Source organism: Geotrypetes seraphini, chromosome 6, assembly GCF_902459505.1.
Source record: "Geotrypetes seraphini chromosome 6, aGeoSer1.1, whole genome shotgun sequence".
NCBI lineage: Eukaryota > Metazoa > Chordata > Amphibia > Gymnophiona > Dermophiidae > Geotrypetes > Geotrypetes seraphini.
In genome coordinates, this window is record NC_047089.1 from 119,258,954 (window position 1) to 119,279,579 (window position 20,626).

At 44.6% G+C, this 20,626-nt stretch overlaps 1 protein-coding gene across 2 annotated transcripts in view; it reads left to right on the forward strand.

Moving 5' to 3' along the window:
- The window catches only part of SLC10A2 (solute carrier family 10 member 2), a 502,525-nt gene that overhangs the window by 341,225 nt on the left and 140,674 nt on the right, over positions 1-20,626 (forward strand). For both annotated transcript variants that reach the window (XM_033948187.1, XM_033948186.1), the window contains exon 4: positions 1,179-1,297. In XM_033948187.1, coding sequence (XP_033804078.1) covers positions 1,179-1,297 — 119 coding nt within the window. The remainder of the gene's footprint in view (positions 1-1,178; positions 1,298-20,626) is intronic.

Here is a 20,626-nt window from a genome sequence, read left to right on the forward strand (position 1 = left end):
CACAAAAGTCTTCACTAGCACAATTCATAATGTCTGTTCAACTGGCTCTGAGAGCTGGGCAGGAAGAATTGTTGAGTCTGCTTTCTATGGCTTCCTAAAGCTTCCATAAATCCCTTCCCAAGGTATATTAGCAGATTCCTCCCAAAACAATTCTCAGTGTCTTGCTGAGCCAAAACAACAGCAAAAAATAGAAAGAAAACTCTGAAATTTAGAAACACAAACTGTTTCTTCTTCAGCACAGTCCTGTACCCATCACTCACTATGTGCAACAAACACTGCATCAACTGTTCTTCACTTTTGACAGTTCATAATCAAGTTTCAGTGAGGGGAAAAGGAAAAAAAAAAAACTCTTCACAAAACAGTCCAAACCTTTTAGCACAAAAAGAAAAACATTCCTTTTAAAGCTTTCCGGAAGAATCATTGTCCAAGCCAAACAGTAAGCTGTCCCACTTTAACTTACTTCCATAGCTTCTATTCCCTTTCCTTCTGCAACAAGCTGATCAGAAAACTCCATGGGCTCCTCCAGGTTTGGAGCTTCTTCAGCCTCTACCATTTCCTGATCATTACCTTGCTAGAAGCTAGGTTCACTCTCTGGGAAATCTGCTTCCTCTGCCTTCTGGTGTGGAATGAAAGTTCCCTGTTTGTCAGTGTATGTGCCCCACCCAAACCTATGTGAATCTGTCCTGGTACCCGGCTCTCATGGGATCTCCATGTGGTCATACTGCACAGTGCTAGATTTCTTAAACCTAGTACATTGTTTCTGTTTTCTGGAAACAGGTTTACAGACAACTGCTTTCTCACTGGGCATAATTTCCATCTTGCTATCATACAGGGCATCCTGACAGGGTTCATCCTCAGAAGAGTCTTTCTCAGAATAGGCAGCCACATCAGTAAGGGAATGTAACCAGTGCTTTCGGTGTGCTTTCCTAACCCCAGCACTGCTGTTCTTCTGATTCTTAAAGGGGACAAAAGCAGGAGCAAAACCTGTTTGGTCACAATTTCAATTTGCCATATTAAAAGAAGCTAGAAATAGGCCTGTAATTGCTCATTTGTAGTAATTTTATTTTCATATTTTGCTTGTGGAATAAGACCATAATTTCTTTGAAGTTTGTGTTTATCCTATGAGAATGAAAGAGCAAAGCAGGAATCACTTGTACAGTAACTTTTGTCATTTGCAGTATCAGCATGACAACTTGTTCCACACTTCTGGCAATGGGGATGATGCCACTATGCCTCTTTATTTACACAAAAAAATGGGTGGATTCTAGTTCAATCATAATTCCCTATGACAGTATAGGTAAGTATGTTTACATTCTCTTTAAGTGTGTTAACCTAAGGCTTCAGGAAGACTAAACTCAGGAGGTTGCAATGTGTTAAAAGAAAAGTAAAGGAATTGGTAAGGGGTTTGGAACAAAAGAAGTATGAGAAGAGACTTGAAGACCTAAATATGTATACTCTGGAGCAGAGGAGGAACAGGGAAGATATGATCCAGACATTTAAATACTTAAAAGGTATTAATATAGAACTAAATATTTTCCAGAGAAGAGAAAATGGTAAATCTAGAGGGCATAATTTGAGATTGCAGGGAGGAAGACTCAGGAGCAATGTTAGGAAATTATTTTTCATGGAGAGGGTGGTAGATGCCTGAAATGCCCTCCCAAGGGAAGTTGAGAGGAAAATAGTGATGGAATTCAAAAAAGCGTGGGACATACATATAGCCTCTTTTACAAAGCCGCACTAGCAGCTGTGCTGCACTAATGGCCCTGAAGCCCATAGAGATTTAAAGGGCTTCGCCAGGGTAGGATTAATTCGTTGAGGGCCCCTAGGCACACAAGTACACTGGGCCCCCTGCCCCACCCCATCCCACCATGCGCCCAGGTGGAAACAGGAAGCTGCATCAGAGGGAAGCTTTGGGCAAGCAGCACCGCTGCCTTTGCTTACTTGTCTTACTTTCCGTCGATGGGGGGCGGGCCGCGTTGCCGATCAGGATGGGGCCCACATTGCCAATCGATGCTGGAGGGGCCCATTGCCATTTGAAAAAAAACAATGTTGATGCCTTCCTTCATCGGGCCCCCCTGACCATTTTGGGCCCTAGGCACATGCCTACTTGGCCTATTGGTTAATCCTGCCCTGGGCTTCGGGGCTGATGCCGCGTGGCTTTGTAAAAGAGGCCGATAGTGGAAGGAGGAGATGCTGGTTGGAGGGGAGGGAAAGAGAGGGCAGACACTGGATGGAAGGAGGGAAGAGAGAGGGCAGATGCTGGATAAAAGGGTAAAGAATAGAGTTAGTGATAGAATGATGAATATGAGGAAGCCAATTAGCCATAGTTATCAAATTAACCATAGTGGGATGGGGTGAGGTAAGGAAAAGAGAGAAAGTTGTAGGTAAGGAAAGAGAAATTAAAGCCTGGATAGTAAGAAAGAATTAAATTTATACAGATAGGCAGAAAAAAAAAATAGATTGAAGAATGCTGAAAGGAAATGGAGATGAGAGAAAAATGGCAAATGATGAAGAAATCCTGGAAAGAGAGTTAAGAGAAGACTAGGAAAGCAAAAGCCAGAGGGTGGGGCCCAACACAATTAGAAAAAGTAAATGGCCAGACAACAAGAATAGAAAAAAAAATTCAGGCTCATATTCAGACCACGGGAGATTGCCAGCTATCTCCTGCAGTCTGCAGCAATACTGGAAATTCAGTGTCAGTGCCATATCTGCCCACTGCCATTGAATTTTTGTTCTATTTTTGACCAGCTAAGACATAGCCAGCTATGCCAATATTTAGCAGCTAGGCAGCTAAGTCTCAATGGCCAAAGATATACCATCCTTTTAGGTGGGTTGTCTTTGGTCGCCGAATTTAGCTTGTGTGCCCCTGAATATTGGTGGTGACTGGCTATGTTGCATGAATAAGTTGCCGATGAAGGAGTGTAATTGGGTGTTGTTTTTCTAGGATCTTGGGGATGAAGGGTAGGTTGGAGACAAGTCTAAAGTTGCCGACATGTTAGTGTCGAGTGTGTGTTTTTTTCAAAATTGGTCTGATGACCGCTGACTTCCAGTTTGCAAGCACAATGCCTGTTTGTAGAAAGGTGTTGATGAGAGGAAGGATGGAGTCTACAAAGGCATCTAGGAGGTATGGCGGACAAGGGTCCAGGTTGGAGCTGGAAGGCAAATTGTGTCTAGTATCTCAGCAATGTCGTGGTGGGAGACAATTTTGAAGTTAGTTAGGTTTCCAGTTGTGGTTTTAGTTGTTTTGTCTGAGTCGTGAGGAGGACAATGTCTGTAGCTTGGCAGAATCAAGTGAGACTGTATTTTGTCTACTTTGTCAGCGAAGTAGTCTGAGAGTGTTTCACTGTCGAGTTCAGTGTTAAGATACTGATTGTCTCCTTGTGATGTTGTGAGTATATTTTTTGTTAGTTTGAAAATGATTTTTGATCTATTGGAGGTCTTTAATAGTTGTTCAGAGTAGTAATTCTTTATAGCCTCTAGGGTGGCTATTTTATATTCTTCATGCAGTTCTTTCCATTTGGGCCTGTCACTGTCATTTATACCATTTCCTTTCCACTTTTCTTAGTTTTTAAGTCGTAAGTAAACCATGGGGAGGAATATTTGTGGGGATAGTATTTGATCTCTTTGATCAGGGCCAGCCCTTTGTATAGGGTTTTTACCTCAGTGTGCCAGTCCATGGCAGCTTCATCAACAGATTGAGAATTTGGTTTTGATGTTCCCACTAGACCTGTGGAGAGATTCTCTAGGTTGATTACATTGATGTTGTATATTATCTTATGTTGAGGTTGCTTCCTGGTTGGCGGTTGCTTTGTTGTATAGCTGTGGTTGAATGTGATCAAATGGTGATCAGACCAAGATACTGGTTTGGTGATATAGGCTGGGGTTTGTGTGGTAGGCAAAGTGTCTTTTTGAATAAATATTAAGTCTAGGATGTGGACTGGAAAGTGAGTTAGCGAGGGGACCATTTGTTGGAAGCTTAGGTCCGATAGTGAAGTAATAAAGTTTGCCAAGGCTCCAGTCTCATGTGGGTAGTTTATGAAGTTGAAGTCTCCAAGTATGATGATTTGGTTGTATGTGATGACCAGTTTGCTACAGACAGATAGTAGGTCATCTAAGATGGTCATTAGAGAGTGCAGTGCTCTCTATATCAAGGTGAAGGTTAGGTCTCTATTGTGACTCACCAAGAAGGTGAGGCACTCTAGCATGTCTAATGTGACTGTCTTATCAGTCTTGGGTTGAGGCTTGACTTAATGATGGCAGCTACACTTCCACCTCTAGTGTTGGTACATGAGCAAGCTATTGCTTGGTATCCTCTAGGGCAGTGGTCCCCAACCCTGTCCTGAAGGACCACCAGGCCAATTGGGTTTTCAGGCTAACCCTAATGAATATGCATGGAGCAGATTTGCATGCCTGTCACTTCCATATGCAAATCTCTCTCATGCATATTCATTAGGGCTAGCCTGAAAACCCGATTGGCCTGGTGGTCCTCCAGGACAGGGGTTGGGTACCACTGCTCTAGGGCACAGCATACCCAGGGTACTTCCATCAATGTCTTTGAGCCAGGTTTTAGCAATTAGGAAGATGTCCCAGTTATTGTCTGTGAGGAGGTTATTTAGTACTAGTTTTGTAGCCCGTTACTTTAATGGGTGCTAGCAGCCCTTCTTCCTTACTTTTTTCTCCCCCCTGTCCAGCAATACCCCCTTCTCTGCTCCTACTGTCTAGCAGTAGGTCTTTTCCCTTACTTTTATCTCCCCCGTCTAGTAGCACCCTTCACTGCTCCCCCTGTTCAGCAGTAGCCCTTCTCCATTGGTTTTACCTCCCCCCTGTCCAGCAGCACCTCTTTCCTGCTCCCCTGTCCAGCAGTAGCCCTTCTCCCTAACTTTTACCTCCCCCCTGTCCAACAGCATCCCTTCCCTGTTCCCCCTGTCCAGCAGCACCATTTGTTCCAAATTCCAGCAGTCTCTCCCTATCATCCGGATCATCGGGCCTTCTCCTCCTCTTCCTGTTGCCGGGGTGCCTGCAGCGCCACCTTATGTGGAGCTATTTCCAACGCTCACACTCTCCCCCTGTCCTGTTCCAGGGAGCTTGATTCCCCCCCCCCCCCCGAAATGGACGGGGCGAGTGACGGAGAAGAGGGAGTCCGGGACACCAGGGTGAAGAGGAGGAGGGAGGGATAATGAGTTAGAGTTGATTGCATGACTGCGTGCAGTGGTCCTTCGCTTCCTGTTCATCTCCATGGGCAGTGGGTTTTTCTCATGTAGGCCAGCATTGTTTATTTTTTTTGTTGAGGTTGGCTTCCTCCCTCCCCTCTCTGGCACAAATCACAGCAGCAGTTAGACATGCAGGACGTTCAGTAATGGAGGTGACCAGACCGTGGGCCACTGAATAGTATACCTGGGGGGCCGCATTCGGCCTGCGAGTCGCAAGTTTTAGACCGGGAGGGGGGGAGTCTTTGGGAAACAGGTGTTTGCTCATGCTCCTGTGCATGCGCAGCACGGTGCCATGGATGTACAGACCCACACATTTTGAAGTGCACATGCACGCTATGGGAATTATTATAGCGGATAGTATCTTTGTTGTTTAGAGACCTTGCATTTACTAGTGCCATTTTTGAGGTTATTTGGTGTGGGTGAGGGGGAGATTTGGATAGGCAATCTTTATATTTTGCACAGTACAAGTGGATGTGCATCATTGTTTTTCATTTTCTGGGAGTGCACTATATGCAGAGTCTGGCTTCTTGTGGGTTCAGTTTAATATGTGTCTACATATTTCTATTTTCTAGTTTGTGGTTACTTATTGTACACTGAGTAAGGGTCTATGTGTTCTGCATGGTTTTCTGTTAGCATTGACTGTCCATGATCGATCTGAATGAAAGGGGGAGAGAGAGCAGACACTGGATGGAAAGGGCTTATTTATTTTTCCAATTTCACAGCATGCCTGATACTGAATTTTGGATTTGAATTTAAATCATATCTTTCTCAAAACAGGTTTCATTCAGGTAAAGTAGGCATATTCCAGGCCTCAGAGGGCTTATGATTTAAGTTTTGTACCTGATGCAGTAAAGGGTTAAGTGACTTGTCCAAAATCTCAATGAGCAGTAGTCAGTGCCGGTTTTAGACCTGCCAAGGCCCAGGGCAGAAATTAAGGAGGGGGCCCCAATCTCTTCTACTTCTTGCACCCTCATCCTCCCTGATCTCCCCATCTGCCATTTCTACCACACACAAAACAACTTTAAATGACTTTTTCACACACAAAACACAGATAGACCTTTATCAAATACAGAACAAGGGATCAAAATAGAAATGGGAACCCTAAGAAATTAAACTCAGCACAGGAGAAATAAAAACAGATATGTACTTCTTTTTGTACTGAACACACAGGAGTCCCAGGTCCACCAAAGATTAACTACTTCCTTTATTGTGGTTGGTAGGGATCTCAAAACCCTGCCAGTTGAAGACTACCTCCTTTAGTGTATCCCTCAGTTTCCACCAGCTGCAGAGCTTGGAGAGTTCTGGCTGCCAGAATGGAAGAAGAGGTCTTCAGCTGGCAGGGCTTTAGATGACTGAGGTGGAAAACCATTTGAATAAATTTCAAACTGATCACAAGGATCTGACTTGTATTACAAAGGAGCTAAAGGAAGCTAACAATAGGATCAGGAGAAATAATATCAGAATACTAGGGCTCCCAGAAGGAATAGAGGGTTCTATTTCCTTTTTAGAAGATTTACATTACATTACATTAGTGATTTCTATTCCGCCATTACCTTGCGGTTCAAGGCGGATTACATCCAAACTAAAACAAGAATTACATTTCAACTTTGAAGTAATAAATTAAACAATGAGATAAAATTTTAAGGGAGAATTATGGGTTTTAGATAATGTTTGGTAACTAGAAAAATTAGAGAGTACTAAGGGTTTATAGAGTGTTGGATGTTGGGTTAGGATTGTTGTGCTGGATAGGTTTAACGTGTTTTTTGAAGAGTAAGGTTTTAATTTATTTCTTGAAGGTTTTGTAATCTGTGGATGAAGATAACAGAGTGGTGAGTTGTTTGTCCAACTTAGCTGCTTTGGAGGCTATTAGGTTGTCATAAAGTTTTTTTCGTTTGACATTTTTGGGTGGTGGATAATAGAATAGTGAATGTGTTCTTCTGTGTCTGATTGAGGAGGATTGATTTAGTCTGTTATTCCAGTAAGTTGGGCTTTCTCTGTTGATAGCCTTGTAAAGTAAGCAGTAGAATTTGAAGTTCACTCTCGCTTCTATTGGAAGCCAATGCGAGTCATGGCATGCCTCTGTGATATGGTCTTATTTTTTTAGTGAATAGACAAGTCTCAGGGCTGTATTCTGCACCGTCTGCAATTACTTCATCATGATTGCGGGATATGGTAGGTATAGTATGTTGCAGTAGTCCAGCATCCCAAGGATTAGAGATTGTACCAGTAGTAGGAATTGCTTCTTTTTGAAGAATGATCGGATTTTTCTCAGATTTATCATGGTCATGAATGATGTCTTTATTATTTTGTTAATTTGGAGTTGCATGTTACAGCTTCTGTCAATCGTGATTCCAAACAATTTTAAACTAGGTTGTATTGGGTATGAAAATGAATTTATTACAAGATTAGTTAACGTTGGAGTCTTGCCATTTTCAAGTAGAATGAAATTTGTTTTGTCAGGGTTAAGTTTTAATTTGTGCTCTGTCATCCATATAGCCACTGATTCGAGAGTTCTGTGTATTGTGTTTGCTACAAAGGATTCTGGTTGGTTGAAGGGTAGAAGAATAGTGATGTCATCTGCGTAGCTGTATGAAATTATGCCAAGATTATCCAGGTAGTAGCTGAGGGAAGCTATATATATATTAAATAGAGTAGGTGATAGGGGTGATCCTTGGGGAACTCCGCAGGGGTTGGACCAAGGTTCTGATTTTTCTTGCATTGTTTTGACTCTGTAAGTTCTTGATTGTAGGAATCCTTTAAACCATGCAAGTACTTTGCCAGAGATTCCTATTGAGTCGAGAGTTTGTAGAAGCATGTTGTGGTCGACCAAGTCAAAGGCTGCAGAAAGGTCTAATTGTATCAGCAGTATTTTTTTGCCTGTACTGAGATATTGTCTTGCAGTGTCCATTAGTGTTCCTAGAAGTGTTTCTGTGCTGTATTTGGCTCGGAATCCTGATTGTGTGGGGTGGAGTATGTTGTGATTCTCTAGGAAAGAGGCTAAAGTTTTGGCTACGAGACCTTCCATCAGTTTAATGTACAATGGGATTGAGGCAATGGGTCTGTAATTGGATGGTTGGTCTGTTAAGAACATAAGAAGTTGCCTCCGCTGAGTCAGACCAGAGGTCCATCTCGCCCAGCGGTCCGCTCCCGCGGTGGCCCATCAGGCCTATTGCCTGAGCAGTGGTCCCTGACTATTTCTTTAACCTACCTCTACTCCTATCCCTATAATCTACCTCTACTTCTGTCTGTACCCCTCAATCTCTTTGTCCTCTAGGAACCTATCCAAACCTTCTTTGAAGCTCTGTAACGTGCTCCTGCCTATCACAGCCTCCGGAAGCGCATTCCATGTATCTACCACCCTCTGGGTGAAAAAGAACTTCCTAGCGTTTGTCCTAAACCTGTCCCCTTTCAATTTCTCCGAGTGCCCCCTTGTACTTGTGGTTCCCCATAATTTGAAAAATCTGTCCCTGTCTACTTTTTCTATGCCCTTCAGGATCTTGAAGGTTTCTATCATGTCTCCTCTAAGTCTCCGCTTCTCCAGGGAGAACAGACCTAGCTTTTTCAGTCTGTCAGTATATGAGAGGTTCTCCATACCCTTTATCAGCTTAGTTGCTCTTCTCTGGACTCCCTTAAGCACTGCCATGTCCTTCCTCAGGTAAGGCGACCAGTACTGGACACATACTCCAGATGCGGGCACACCATTGCACGATACAGTGGCAGGATGACTTCCTTCGTCCTGGTCGTGATACCCTTCATTTTGTTTGCTTTCCTTGAGGCTGTGGTGCACTATGCCGACGCCTTCAGTGTTGTGTCTACCATCACTCCCAGGTCTCTTTCAAGGTTACTTACCCCTAGCAGTGATCCCCCCATTTTGTAAGTGAACATCGGGTTTTTTTCCCTACATGCATGACCTTGCATTTCCCTATGTTGAAGCTCATTTGCCACTTTTTGGCCCACTCTTCCAGTGTCATCAGATCCTTTTGTAGGTCTTCGCAGTCTTCTGTGGTTTTAACCCTGCTGTATAGTTTGGTGTCATCCGCAAATTTAATGACCTCACATTTTGTTCCCGCCTCCAGGTCGTTAATAAATATATTGAACAGGAGCGTTCCCAGCACCGACCCCTGCGGAACTCCACTCGTGACCCATTGCCAGTCTGAGTAATGGCCCTTTACTCCAACCCTCTGTCTCCTGTCTGCCAGCCAGTTTTTGATCCATCGATGGACCTCCCCTTGCACCCCGTGATTCCATAGTTTCTTAAGCAGTCTTTCATGTGATACCTTGTCAAAGGCTTTTTGGAAGTCAAGGTAGATGATGTCTATGGATTCCCCTTTATCCACCTGGCTGTTTACCCCCTCAAAGAAGTGCAATAAGTTTGTGAGGCATGACCTACCCCTGCAGAAGCCATGCTGACTCGACTTTAGCTGTCCATTGTTTTCGATGTGTTCACAGATGTTGTCCTTAATCAACACTTCCATCATCTTTCCCGGGACCGAGGTCAAGCTCACCGGCCTGTAGTTTCCCGGGTCACCCCTTGAACCCTTCTTGAAGATGGGCGTGACATTTGCTATTTTCTAGTCCTCTGGGATCTCTCCAGTTTTTAAGGATAGGTTGCATATTTGTCGAAGTGGCTCTGCTATTTCGTTCCTTAGTTCCTTGAGTACCCTTGGGTGAATGCCGTCCGGTCCTGGTGATTTGTCGCTCTTTAGCCTGTCTATCTGCCTGAGGACATCCTCTAGTTGGACCAGCTTATCATTCTGATTTCCATTTATGATCTCTTTGGATCTCCGGAATGTTGGTTGTGTCCTCCCTTGTGAAGACTGACGTGAAGAACTCATTCAACTTGTCAGCTATCTCTTTTTCCTCTTTTACCACTCCCTTTCTGTCTCCTTCATCCAAGGGTCCCACTTCCTCCCTTGCTGGTTGCTTCCTCTTAACGTACCTGAAGAATGATTTGAAGTTTGTTGCTTCCCCCGCCAGTCTCTCTTCATATTCTCTTTTTGCTTTCCTAACCACTCGCTTTGCTTTCCTAACCACTCTTTGATGTTTTTTGTGCTCCTTTTGGTTGTCCTGTGTTTGGTCCTTTTTCCATTTTTTGAATGATGCTTTCTTGTCACTTATCGCCTTTTTCACTGCATTTGTTATCCACACTGGGTTTTTAGTTATATTTTTTGGCACCCTTTCCTGAACTTGGGGACACACAGGTTCTGTGCTTCGTGCACTGTGCCCTTGAGTAGGGTCCAGGCTTTTTCTACGGATTCCATCTTCCTTGTGTTGCTGTTGAGTTTCTTTCCCACCATTTTCCTCATGGCATCATAATTCCCTTTTTTAAGTTGAGTACTGTCGTTGTGGTTCTTTTCACCTTTGATGATCCAATTTCTAGCCTGCAGTGGATCGTGTTGTGATCAGTGTTCCCTCTAAGCGGGCGGGTGTTGTGAGCAAACTTTTTTCACCGTGAGCCAAAAATATCGGGCGCCAGCAAGTTATGAGCCAACTCGCCCGATTCTCCTCTCGCCGCCCTGCCATCTGCCGTACGCCTCTTCCGATTGTGCGCTGTGACGAGAAACGTGTGCGCTGCGATGTAATATTTTGTGCGCCAGCGCAGCTTAGCGGGAACACTGGTTCAAATGGTTTTATTTATTTCCCCAAATTTATTTTTGTTATACGCATTGAAAATATTTGATATTGCGTTTAAATCAAAATCTCAATAAACTTGAAACGAATGCCCGTGAGATTGTGGGAGGGTTAAATACTCAAAACTTAGAAGTTTTTGCTACGCCAGCTTTCTGGTATCTTTACATACAGTGGCGTACCTAGCATATGTAACATCCGGGGCCCATCATTTTTTGGCACCCCCCCCCCATCTGTAAGAAAAACATGATTTTTAGTAACAAACCACACATCACACATGAGTACCTAGGAAAAGGCAGCATCTTACATATTGCAGTGAGCAGTACATCAATACACCCATTGTAAAACTAAACAAGCCAGACCAGCACAGATCAATCCTACACCGTCAATCCTAACAGAAAACACACAGAACACAGAAAACACCTTCGCCTAGTAAGGAATATGTAATCACAAACTAACCCCTCCCTCTTTTACAAAACTGTAGTGTGGATTTTAGCTACGGAGGTAACAGCTCTGATGCTCATAAAATTCTGAGCATCAGAGCTGCTACCACCAAGGCTGGTGCTAAAAACGCTTCACAGTTTTGTAAAAGGGGGGATAAAATAAAAATACATAGACAAAGGTTAAATTGAACCAGCAAGAAGCTGGACTCTGCATACAATGCTTCACAGAAACAGTGACACATGTCTCCTAAAGCAATAAATAAATAGAAATTTTTTTCTACCTTTGTCTTCTGTGGTTTCTCCTTTCCTCATCTTCTTGTAACTCTCTTCCTTCCATCCACTGTCTGCCGTCTCTCTTCCCCTATATGGCATCTTCTCTCCTTCTATGCCCCTTCCAGAAACTGTATGCCTCCCCCTTCCATCTCTCCATTCACCCCATTGGTCTGGCATCTCTCTCCTCGCCTTCCCTCTCCCACACCTCTCCTCATAGTCTGGTATCTCCCCTTCCCTGATTCTCTGGCATCTCTCTCCTTTCCTTTTCTTCCATCTTTCGCTCCCCCTCCATGCTCTCACATCTCCCCCTTCCTTTTCCCTTAGACTGGCATACCTTCCTCCTACGCTCCAAGCCCTGGCATCTCCTTTAATTCCCTCCCTCATCTTCCTTCTCCCTCCAGCTGGGTACCGCAACACTCTTCCCTGCAGCTCTGCACTTCCCCACAATTGCCCTGCTTCGGTTCCTCTTCTTCCTTCCTTCCTCCCCCCCCCCCCCGCGGGACCCTGCGGCACCATCAACTCTTACTCCCTCTAATGTCGGCCCTGCAGCTCCAGACTTCCTCGCACCTTCTCCCCTCCCCCTTTGGATCGCTATTATTTTAAATGTTATAGCCGCGGAGCTGTATCCATCAGTGGAGATGTCTAACCTCGGCCTGCCCCGGAACTCTTACTGCAACAGTGACTTCCTGTTCCTGCCTAGACGGGCGGCTGCTGCAGTAAGAGTTCCGGGGCAGGCCGAGGTTAGACATCTCCACTGATGGATACAGCTCCGCGGCTATAACATTTAAAATAATAGCGATCCAAAGGGGGAGGGGAGAAGGTGCGAGGAAGTCTGGAGCTGCAGGGCCGACATTAGAGGGAGTAAGAGTTGATGGTGCCGCAGGGTCCCGCGGGGGGGGGGGGGGGAGGAAGGAAGGAAGAAGAGGAACCGAAGCATGGCAATTGTGGGGAAGTGCAGAGCTGCAGGAGCTGTTATAGCCGCGGAGCTGTATCCATCAGTGGAGATGTCTAACCTCGGCCTGCCCCGGAACTCTTACTGCAGCAGCCGCCCGTCTAGGCAGGAACAGGAAGTCACTGTTGCAGTAAGAGTTCCGGGGCAGGCCGAGGTTAGACATCTCCACTGATGGATACAGCTCCGCGGCTATAACATTTAAAATAATAGCGATCCAAAGGGGGAGGGGAGAAGGTGCGAGGAAGTCTGGAGCTGCAGGGCCGACATTAGAGGGAGTAAGAGTTGATGGTGCCGCAGGGTCCCGCGGGGGGGGGAGGAAGGAAGGAAGAAGAGGAACCGAAGCATGGCAATTGTGGGGAAGTGCAATCCCCCCAATGCGTCCCCTTACCTTACCTCCCCTTACCTTACCTTTGCGACGCGTGTGTGCGCTGTGAAGAGAAACTTGTGCGCTGCGATGTAATATTTTGTGCGCAAGCGCAGGCCAGCGCAGCTTAGCGGGAACACTGGTTGTGATCGCTGTTTCCTAGTGGGGCTAGTACCGCCACCTCCTTTGCGGGTCCCCATAGTCCGTTGAAGATTAGGTCAAGAGTGGCATCTCCCCGTGTTGGTTCCGAGACCAGCTGTTCCATGAAACAGTCCCTTGTGGCCTCCAGGAATTTGGTCTCCCTCGTGCAGTTTGAGTGCCCGATACTCCAGTCTATCCCAGGGTAGTTGAAGTCCCCCATCACAACCACACTTCCGCTTTTGCATACCTGCCTCAGTTCAGCTTCCAGGTCCTGGTCAATTTTATGTCTGTTCTAGTTCCTACCGGTAGCTTAACCCATAGTGATTCCAAGCCTCCGCCCTTACTGTTGTTTCCATCCTGGTTGAGGGTATGGAGTCTTTTATATATAGCGCTATTCTCCACCCTTTTTGTGTGTCCTGTCTCTCCTGTAGAGTTTGTACCCTAGTATGGCCACATCCAATTTATTGTCATCAGTCCACTACGTTTCTGTGACGCCAATTATGTCTATGTCCTTCTTGCTGGCTATGACTTCCAGCTCTCCAATTTTTGCCCGTAGGCTTCTAGCATTAGTATATAGGCAATGTAAGTCCCTGTTGTTTGCCCTCCCTGCTGGTTTTCCTCGTGGTTTGGCGCTCCTGCCGTCCACCTCATGGGTTGCCAGTCCCCGAGCCTCGTCTCGGTCATCCTCCTCCTGCAATGTGTCTGTTTCGTCTTCAGCCTGTTTTCCCATTTTTGGTTGTCCCTCTGGCTCCTGTTGTTCTCTCTTAATCCTGCATGCTAGTTTCCTTTGTGCCCTGGGCCCCTGCATTGCGTCCTTAGGTCCTTTTTCCAAAAATTCCCTCTCAGTCCTGAGCCCTCTTTTACAATGTCCTTGCTCAGTATCTTTATTTGATACTTTAGTCCGATGTGTCGAGGTCAGATCGACTATCGGCTTTCCCCTTCTCCTCAGTTTAAAGCCAAGTCTATGACGCTCTGGACATTGCGTGCCAGCATCCTCGTCCCAGTCGCGCTCAGGTGCAGTCCGTCTCTCCTGTAGAGCTTGTTCTTCCCCAAGAAAGTTGTCCAGTTCCGAACAAAATGGAAGCCCTCCTCTTCGCACCATCTCCTCAGCCAACCGTTTATTGCTTGTAGTTCGCTCTGCCTCCTTGCGTCCGCTCTAGGTACTGGCAGGATCTCTGAGAAGGCTATCCTCCTTGTCCTTCGTTTCAGTTTCCTCCCCAGGATCCTGAACTGGTCAGTTAGTATAGTCCTGTTGTAGTTCCTTCTGATGACGTCGTTGGTTCCAATGTGGATTACTACTGCTGTCTCCTCCGTCTCGGCTCCCTCCAGGATCCTCTCAATTCTGTCGATGACGTCCTTCATTCTAGCCCCCGGGAGACATGTCACTAGACGGTCAGTATCAGAGGTGAACCAGGTCTCTGTGAGGAAAAGGCAGTCAAGGTTATCTTCTTCTATCCAATTTTTTATGCGTTCCGTTTTGGGGCCAATGGATCTGATGTTCATATAGGCGCTTTTGAGAGGGGTGTATTCTGTTGGCGAGTTGCTCGTTGTTTTCAGGTATATGAGTGATCTTTGGTGGGGTAGTATTGTGGTAATGTAGGGATTTGTTGGTTTTCTAGTTGTTGATTTAGGGGAGGGTTGATAATTGAAGAGCTGATAGTTTGTGTTACTGTTTAATATGCGATGCCAGTTTGGCTGGGTAATTCCTCCGGAGTCTGCTATGATAGGTATTGGGTATATGTTGTGTGCATATGTTTTCCAGTCTGTGAGGAGCAGAAGTATCAGAAGGATTGCTTGAGTATAACTTAAAAGTGTGGTTCTCATGGTGGTGCAAGATGCAATGCTCATTGTACCTGACATATCTAGTATGGTATAGGATTTAGGGATGAACAAATATAATACCCAAGTCAATGCTAATATTGCCTGCTACAGGTTTCAGTGCGTCCCTTGCGTCTCCCTCTTGTTTACAGTTATCTCCAGCTGGGTCTGGGGAGGGGCAGAGTATTTTCTCCTGTTCTCTGCTAAACACAAAACACTGCTGGAACAGGAGGGGCGAAGATGGGCCAAGTGCCCTTCTGGAAAGGGCTCCCAAAAGTGGCCGTTGGTGCCGAGCACTGTTAGCGCTTCTACTCTTATAGTTCCCTTCCCTGCTGGAATGGGGGAGGGGTGTAGATGAGTCCAGGTGCCCTGCCGGAAAGGGCTCCCGAGACTGGCCGCTGTTGTGGAGTGCAGTGCTTCTCTTCTGGCAATTCTCTCCCCTGCTGGAATGGGGGAGGGGTGAAGAGGAGGCCAAGTGCCCTGATGGAAAGGGCTCCCAAAAGTGGCAGTTGATGCCGAGCACTCTTCTAATTCCCTTCCCTGCTGAACAGGGGAGGAGTGTAGATGAGTCCAGGTGCCCTGCCGGAAAGGGCTCCCGAGACTGGCTGCTGTTGTGGAGCGCAGTGCTTCTCTTCTGGCAGTTCTCTCCCCTGCTGGAACGGGGGAGGGGTGAAGAGGAGGCCAAGTGCCCTGATGGAAAGGGCTCCCAAAAGTGGCAGTTGGTGCCGAGTACTCTTCTATTTCCCTTCCCTGCTGGAAGATTTATTACCAAAAGTGCTCTCCCTTAATTTGAAGTATCCTTTAGAAATAGAGAGAGCACACAGAATTCCATCCACGAGCTTCCAACTGGCATAACAATCCCAGGCTCCTGATATGTAGGATACTTCGTTTTAGGCAGGCTCTGTACATTTTGACTATGGCAAACCAATCTAAATTGCTGAAATGGCAAGAAAATAAAATCCATATTTTACCTGACTTTGCCAAAGTGACTGCTAGTTGGAGGAAGCAGATTTTATTGCTCAAACCTCAATTTAGACAGCTGAGAGCTAGATATGGGCTGCTCTATCCAGTGATTATGAAAGTAACATTCAATAATAAAACCACCCATTATGAGGATCCTACTAAACTTGAGGAGTTTATTAGCCAACAGCTGGATCAAATGTCTTAAGGGAGTAATAAGGATCTATTGATCTATGTTGATAATATCTATTTTTTTAATGAGTTCTCTCAAGGAAGTTTTGTTTTATTTATAACTTTCATTGAAAGTTTTTCTGTGAAAATCATACTAGGTTATAAGTTGGCCAGTGGAAAGAAAGTTTGTAAGAAGAAGGGCAGGGCTTCAATGTTCACTGTTTTTCTTTTACCTGTTACACTATGGAGAAGACTGCTATACTTTGGTGGAATGTATGACAACTTCAATGTCAGATTGGCGCTACTCATTGAAAGGATCGTGAACCTGTATGGCATTGGCCTCTATCAGTGCTTGTTATACTGAGTTAAGTTTAAGTTTTTCCTGAAAGCTTTTTGCTGACTGAACTTCAGAAGGGAAGTGGGTGCTGCTGTTATCTTCGTTCTGTCCTGTTTGTACTGCTGCCATGCCCTTGGAGAACAACTTTAAATAAAATCAAGTTTCCTTTCTAAATGTGACTGGACATAGTCTGGTGTGGCATTTCAATACTCTCAGAGGTATATGACTGTGAGAAGGATCCCTATACTGGATCTGTGCCTCTCAGGAAACAATTGGACTTAGAAGCTTATAACAACTTATAACATTGGATTTCTTTTGATACTTTGAATGCCCTGTTGAAAGCTAAATATAAATGTAATGAGATTTCCTCACAATTGGCTAGGAAAGATTTGTTTTGTCAGCAAGCTGTGTATTATGGAAACTCGAATAAAGCGGGAAGATTATTGGCTAACTATCTTAAAGCTAAAAAGAGAAGAGTGGCCATTAAGGATGAAAAAGGTGAAATTCACACCCACATTGGGGATGTTTTAAAACAATTTTTGGATTATTATAAAGCTTTATATTCTTCTGAGCTTTATTCAAACAAAGAAAATGAAGCCAAATAAAGATCCCATGTTGGTTTAAAATTACAGGCCTATTTCTTTAATTAATGTGGATGGTGGAGGCGGAGCTTACCTAAGATGGCGGATTGGGAGTAGCTGCGGAGACGCCGTCGTGCTCATCGTGTGGATTTCCTAGAGTTATGGTAAAAAGAAAGTCTAAACTTCGGGTGTTCCCCGTTGAGGCAGCAGCACCATTGGGTCCGATGGATGTCTTTGTAGAACACGGCTCACGAACGTTACAACCGGAGGGTGCCACGGCTGGAGAGACTGCACAGGCTGAGGTGTGGGATCTCTCCTTTGAGGCTGTCATTCTGTCCCCGGATGAGCGAAGACCGCCTTGCTGTCCCGCTGCGACGGAGGAGTCGTTTGTTGACTCACCGGCTCGAGATACCCTCTTGCTGTCCTCTCTGTTTGGGAGGACTAACCCCGGAGGGGGGGGGAGGAGGAGTTTTCAAGATCACAGCAAGCGGTGAGGAGTTCACAGCAAGCCCGAGGAGACTCTTCAAGCTCATTGATGGCTACAGGTATTTCAGTAGCCCAAGAAACTCTTTTGATAAATGAAGTGGTATCTGGCTCAATGGGCATTGCAGGGATTCCTGGAACTGAGATTGTTCCCTTGCAAAGGCCCAAGGTGATTACGATGGAATCCATATGGGAGGCCATATCTAGTATGCAAACTTTACTGGGGAGTCAAATTCAGCAATTATCTTTGAGCTGCAATACTGTTATATCGGAAAATTTGGAACTAAAAGATAAAGTTACAAGTCTGGAAAATAAAATGAGTGACATTGAACCTAAAGTAAAAACTTTGGAAGTACAAGCCCAGACTTGGATTAAGGACAGTGCTAGTTTGCACTTTAAACAAGAAATGCTGGAAAATTCTGTTAGAAGATGTAATCTTCGGATTATTAATTTTCCAAAAGTACAAACAATGACTGCCCTAGCTATGTTTAAAAAATATTTGTTAGAAATTTTGAAGGTACCAGAAACTTCGTACCCACCTCTCACAAAAATATATTACCTGCCAACGAGAGTTAAATCTCAAAATCCAAATCAACAGAATTTATCTGTTGATAGTTTGGATTTAACACATTTTCTAGAGAGGTCGGATACGGAAAATCAGGCCCCTGCTACCTTAATAGTACAGTTTGCAATTGACTCAGACAGGGATTGGCTGCTTAAAATGTTTTTTAAGCATAGAGATGTTCCATTCATGACAAATATAATTAGGATGTACCCTGATGTATCTCGCTCGACCCAGAAAAGAAGAAAACAATTCTTAATATTGAGACCACAGGCTGTTCAGCTAGGGGCGACCTTTGTCCTAAGATATCCCTGTAAATGTGTTTTGACATATGGGGGGAATAGATATGTATTTTATGATCCACAGCACTTATCTAAATTTATTTCTGATAGAGAGTCTTCATGAGCTGCCTTGTTCTCTTGTTAAGCTCAACATATTGGTTCAAGAGCACTCAAAACGCCTATCTTTTTGCCTTATACTAATTGCCTTGATGACTTATTTCAGTCTTTTTCATTAGCCTCGTCTCCAAAATTGTGGACTAATAATGCGATGTATATTTTGATATTCCTTAGCTGTTTGGAATTTTGATTTAATTTCAATTTACACTGCATGTTTTCTTTTATTGACTTGTAATTATTGTCAATTATTAAAATTATAAATAAAGAATTAAAAAAAAAAAAAAAAAATTAATGTGGATGGTAAAATTGTAACTAAACTATTGGCTCTGAGGTTAGTTAAGGCTCTCTCTTATATAATTGGAATGCACCAAATGGGTTTTGTTGCTCAATGACATTCTGCAAATAATACCAGATTGGCACTTCATATGCTAAATTTAGCAAAAACAATAGATGATCCGGCCTTCTCTGTTTCTTTGGATGCAGAGAAGGCCTTTGATCGTGTAGAATGGACATTTATGTACCAAGCAATGGATTGGTTTGGAATAGGATTTGGATTTATTCAGATGATTCAAACTTTGTATAGTTCCCCTTCTGCCAGATTATATATTAATAATACATTCTTGAAGCATTTTTGTCTGAAGAGGGGAGTTAGACAAGGATATCCCTTATCTCCTTAGCTTTGTGATATTGGGGGACTCCATCATCAGACAAGTCAAGAGCCACCTAGTGGGAGGAAGACAGGATCGGCTGGTGATTTGCCTACCAGGAGCCAAGGCAGAAGATATAGTGAGCCGTATCGACAGGATCATCGACAGCGTGGAAGAGGAAGATACGGCAGTGGTGATCCATGTGAGGACATACAACATGAGCAACAGGAACTACAGCAGGGAAGGACTGAATGACCAGTTCCGGATGCTAGGAAGGAAGCTGAAGACCAGAACGCCAAGGATAGTGTTCTCGGAGATCCTGCCAGTAACCAGGGCAGACGAGAAGAGGCAGACAGCTGCAAGCAGTCAACGCATGGATGAGGCACTGGTGTGAGGTAGAAGAATTCCACTTCGTACACAACTGGACGACATTCTAGGGGAAGAGCAAGCTATACATGAAGGATGGACTCCACCTCAGTGGCGACAGAACGAGGCTGCTTGCAAGCAACATCAAGAGAGAAATTGAGAAGTTTTTAAATTAGGAAGAAGGGGAAAGCCGACAGTCAACCAAGAGTCGATGGTTCGGGAACCGGTATACCCAGAGGATACTGTGCAGAAAGATAGTGGGGAAGACTCACCGGATCATAGGCAAGACAGAAATCCTGACAGATCAAAAGGGACACAAGAGGGAAGGAAATGCAAGAAAGTAACAGGCCGCAAACTCAAGTGTATGTACACGAATGCAAGGAGCCTAAGGAATAAGATAGGGGAATTGGAAGCTATGCCACAAAAAGATAACCTCGACATCGGCATCATGGAAACATGGTAGAACGAGGAAAACATCTAGAACACTGTGCTACTGAGATACACGCTATACCACAGATACAGAGTGGATCAAAAGGTGGGGATATTGCCCGATACGTCAAAGAGGGAATTGAATCTACTGGAGAGAACACGCCAGAAACGAAAAATAAGGTAGAGTCTCTATTGGTCAGAATTCCGGGAACAAAAGGAACGGAAACGAAGATCGGCATCTACTACCGACCCCTAGGGCAGTCCGAAGAAATTGATGGAGAAATGATGGATGAGATTAAAAACAACTGCAAGGGAGGCAATGCAGTTATCATGGGTGACTTCAATTATCTGGGATAGAATGGAACCTAGGCACCTCTGGCTGCAGTAGGGAGACCAAGTTCCTGGATGCTATAGGCAATTGCTTCCTGGAACAACTTGTCAAGGAAAATACAAGAGGAAATGCAATTCTGGACTTAATTCTAAATGGACTACAAGGACCGACGCTAGGTGTAGAAGTAGAAGGGATGCTGGGAAGCAGTGATCACAATATGATCCACTTCAACCTGGACACAGGGTCAAAACATCGATCCAGAACAACGGCCACGGCACTCAACTTTCGAAAACTGAATTACGAAGGGATGAAACTCATGCTGGGGAAGAAGATTAAGAAGAGGATAAGCACTGTAAAAACGCCAGAGAAAGCATGGTCCCTTTTTAAGAACACAGTCATCGAGGAGCAAAATCTTTCTATACCGCGTATCAACAAAAGATCCAAGAGGAAAAAGAACAAGGAACTGGCGTGGCTCACTGTAGCAATAAAGGAAGCAATCAGAGACAAGAAGACTTTGTTTAAGGAATGGAAA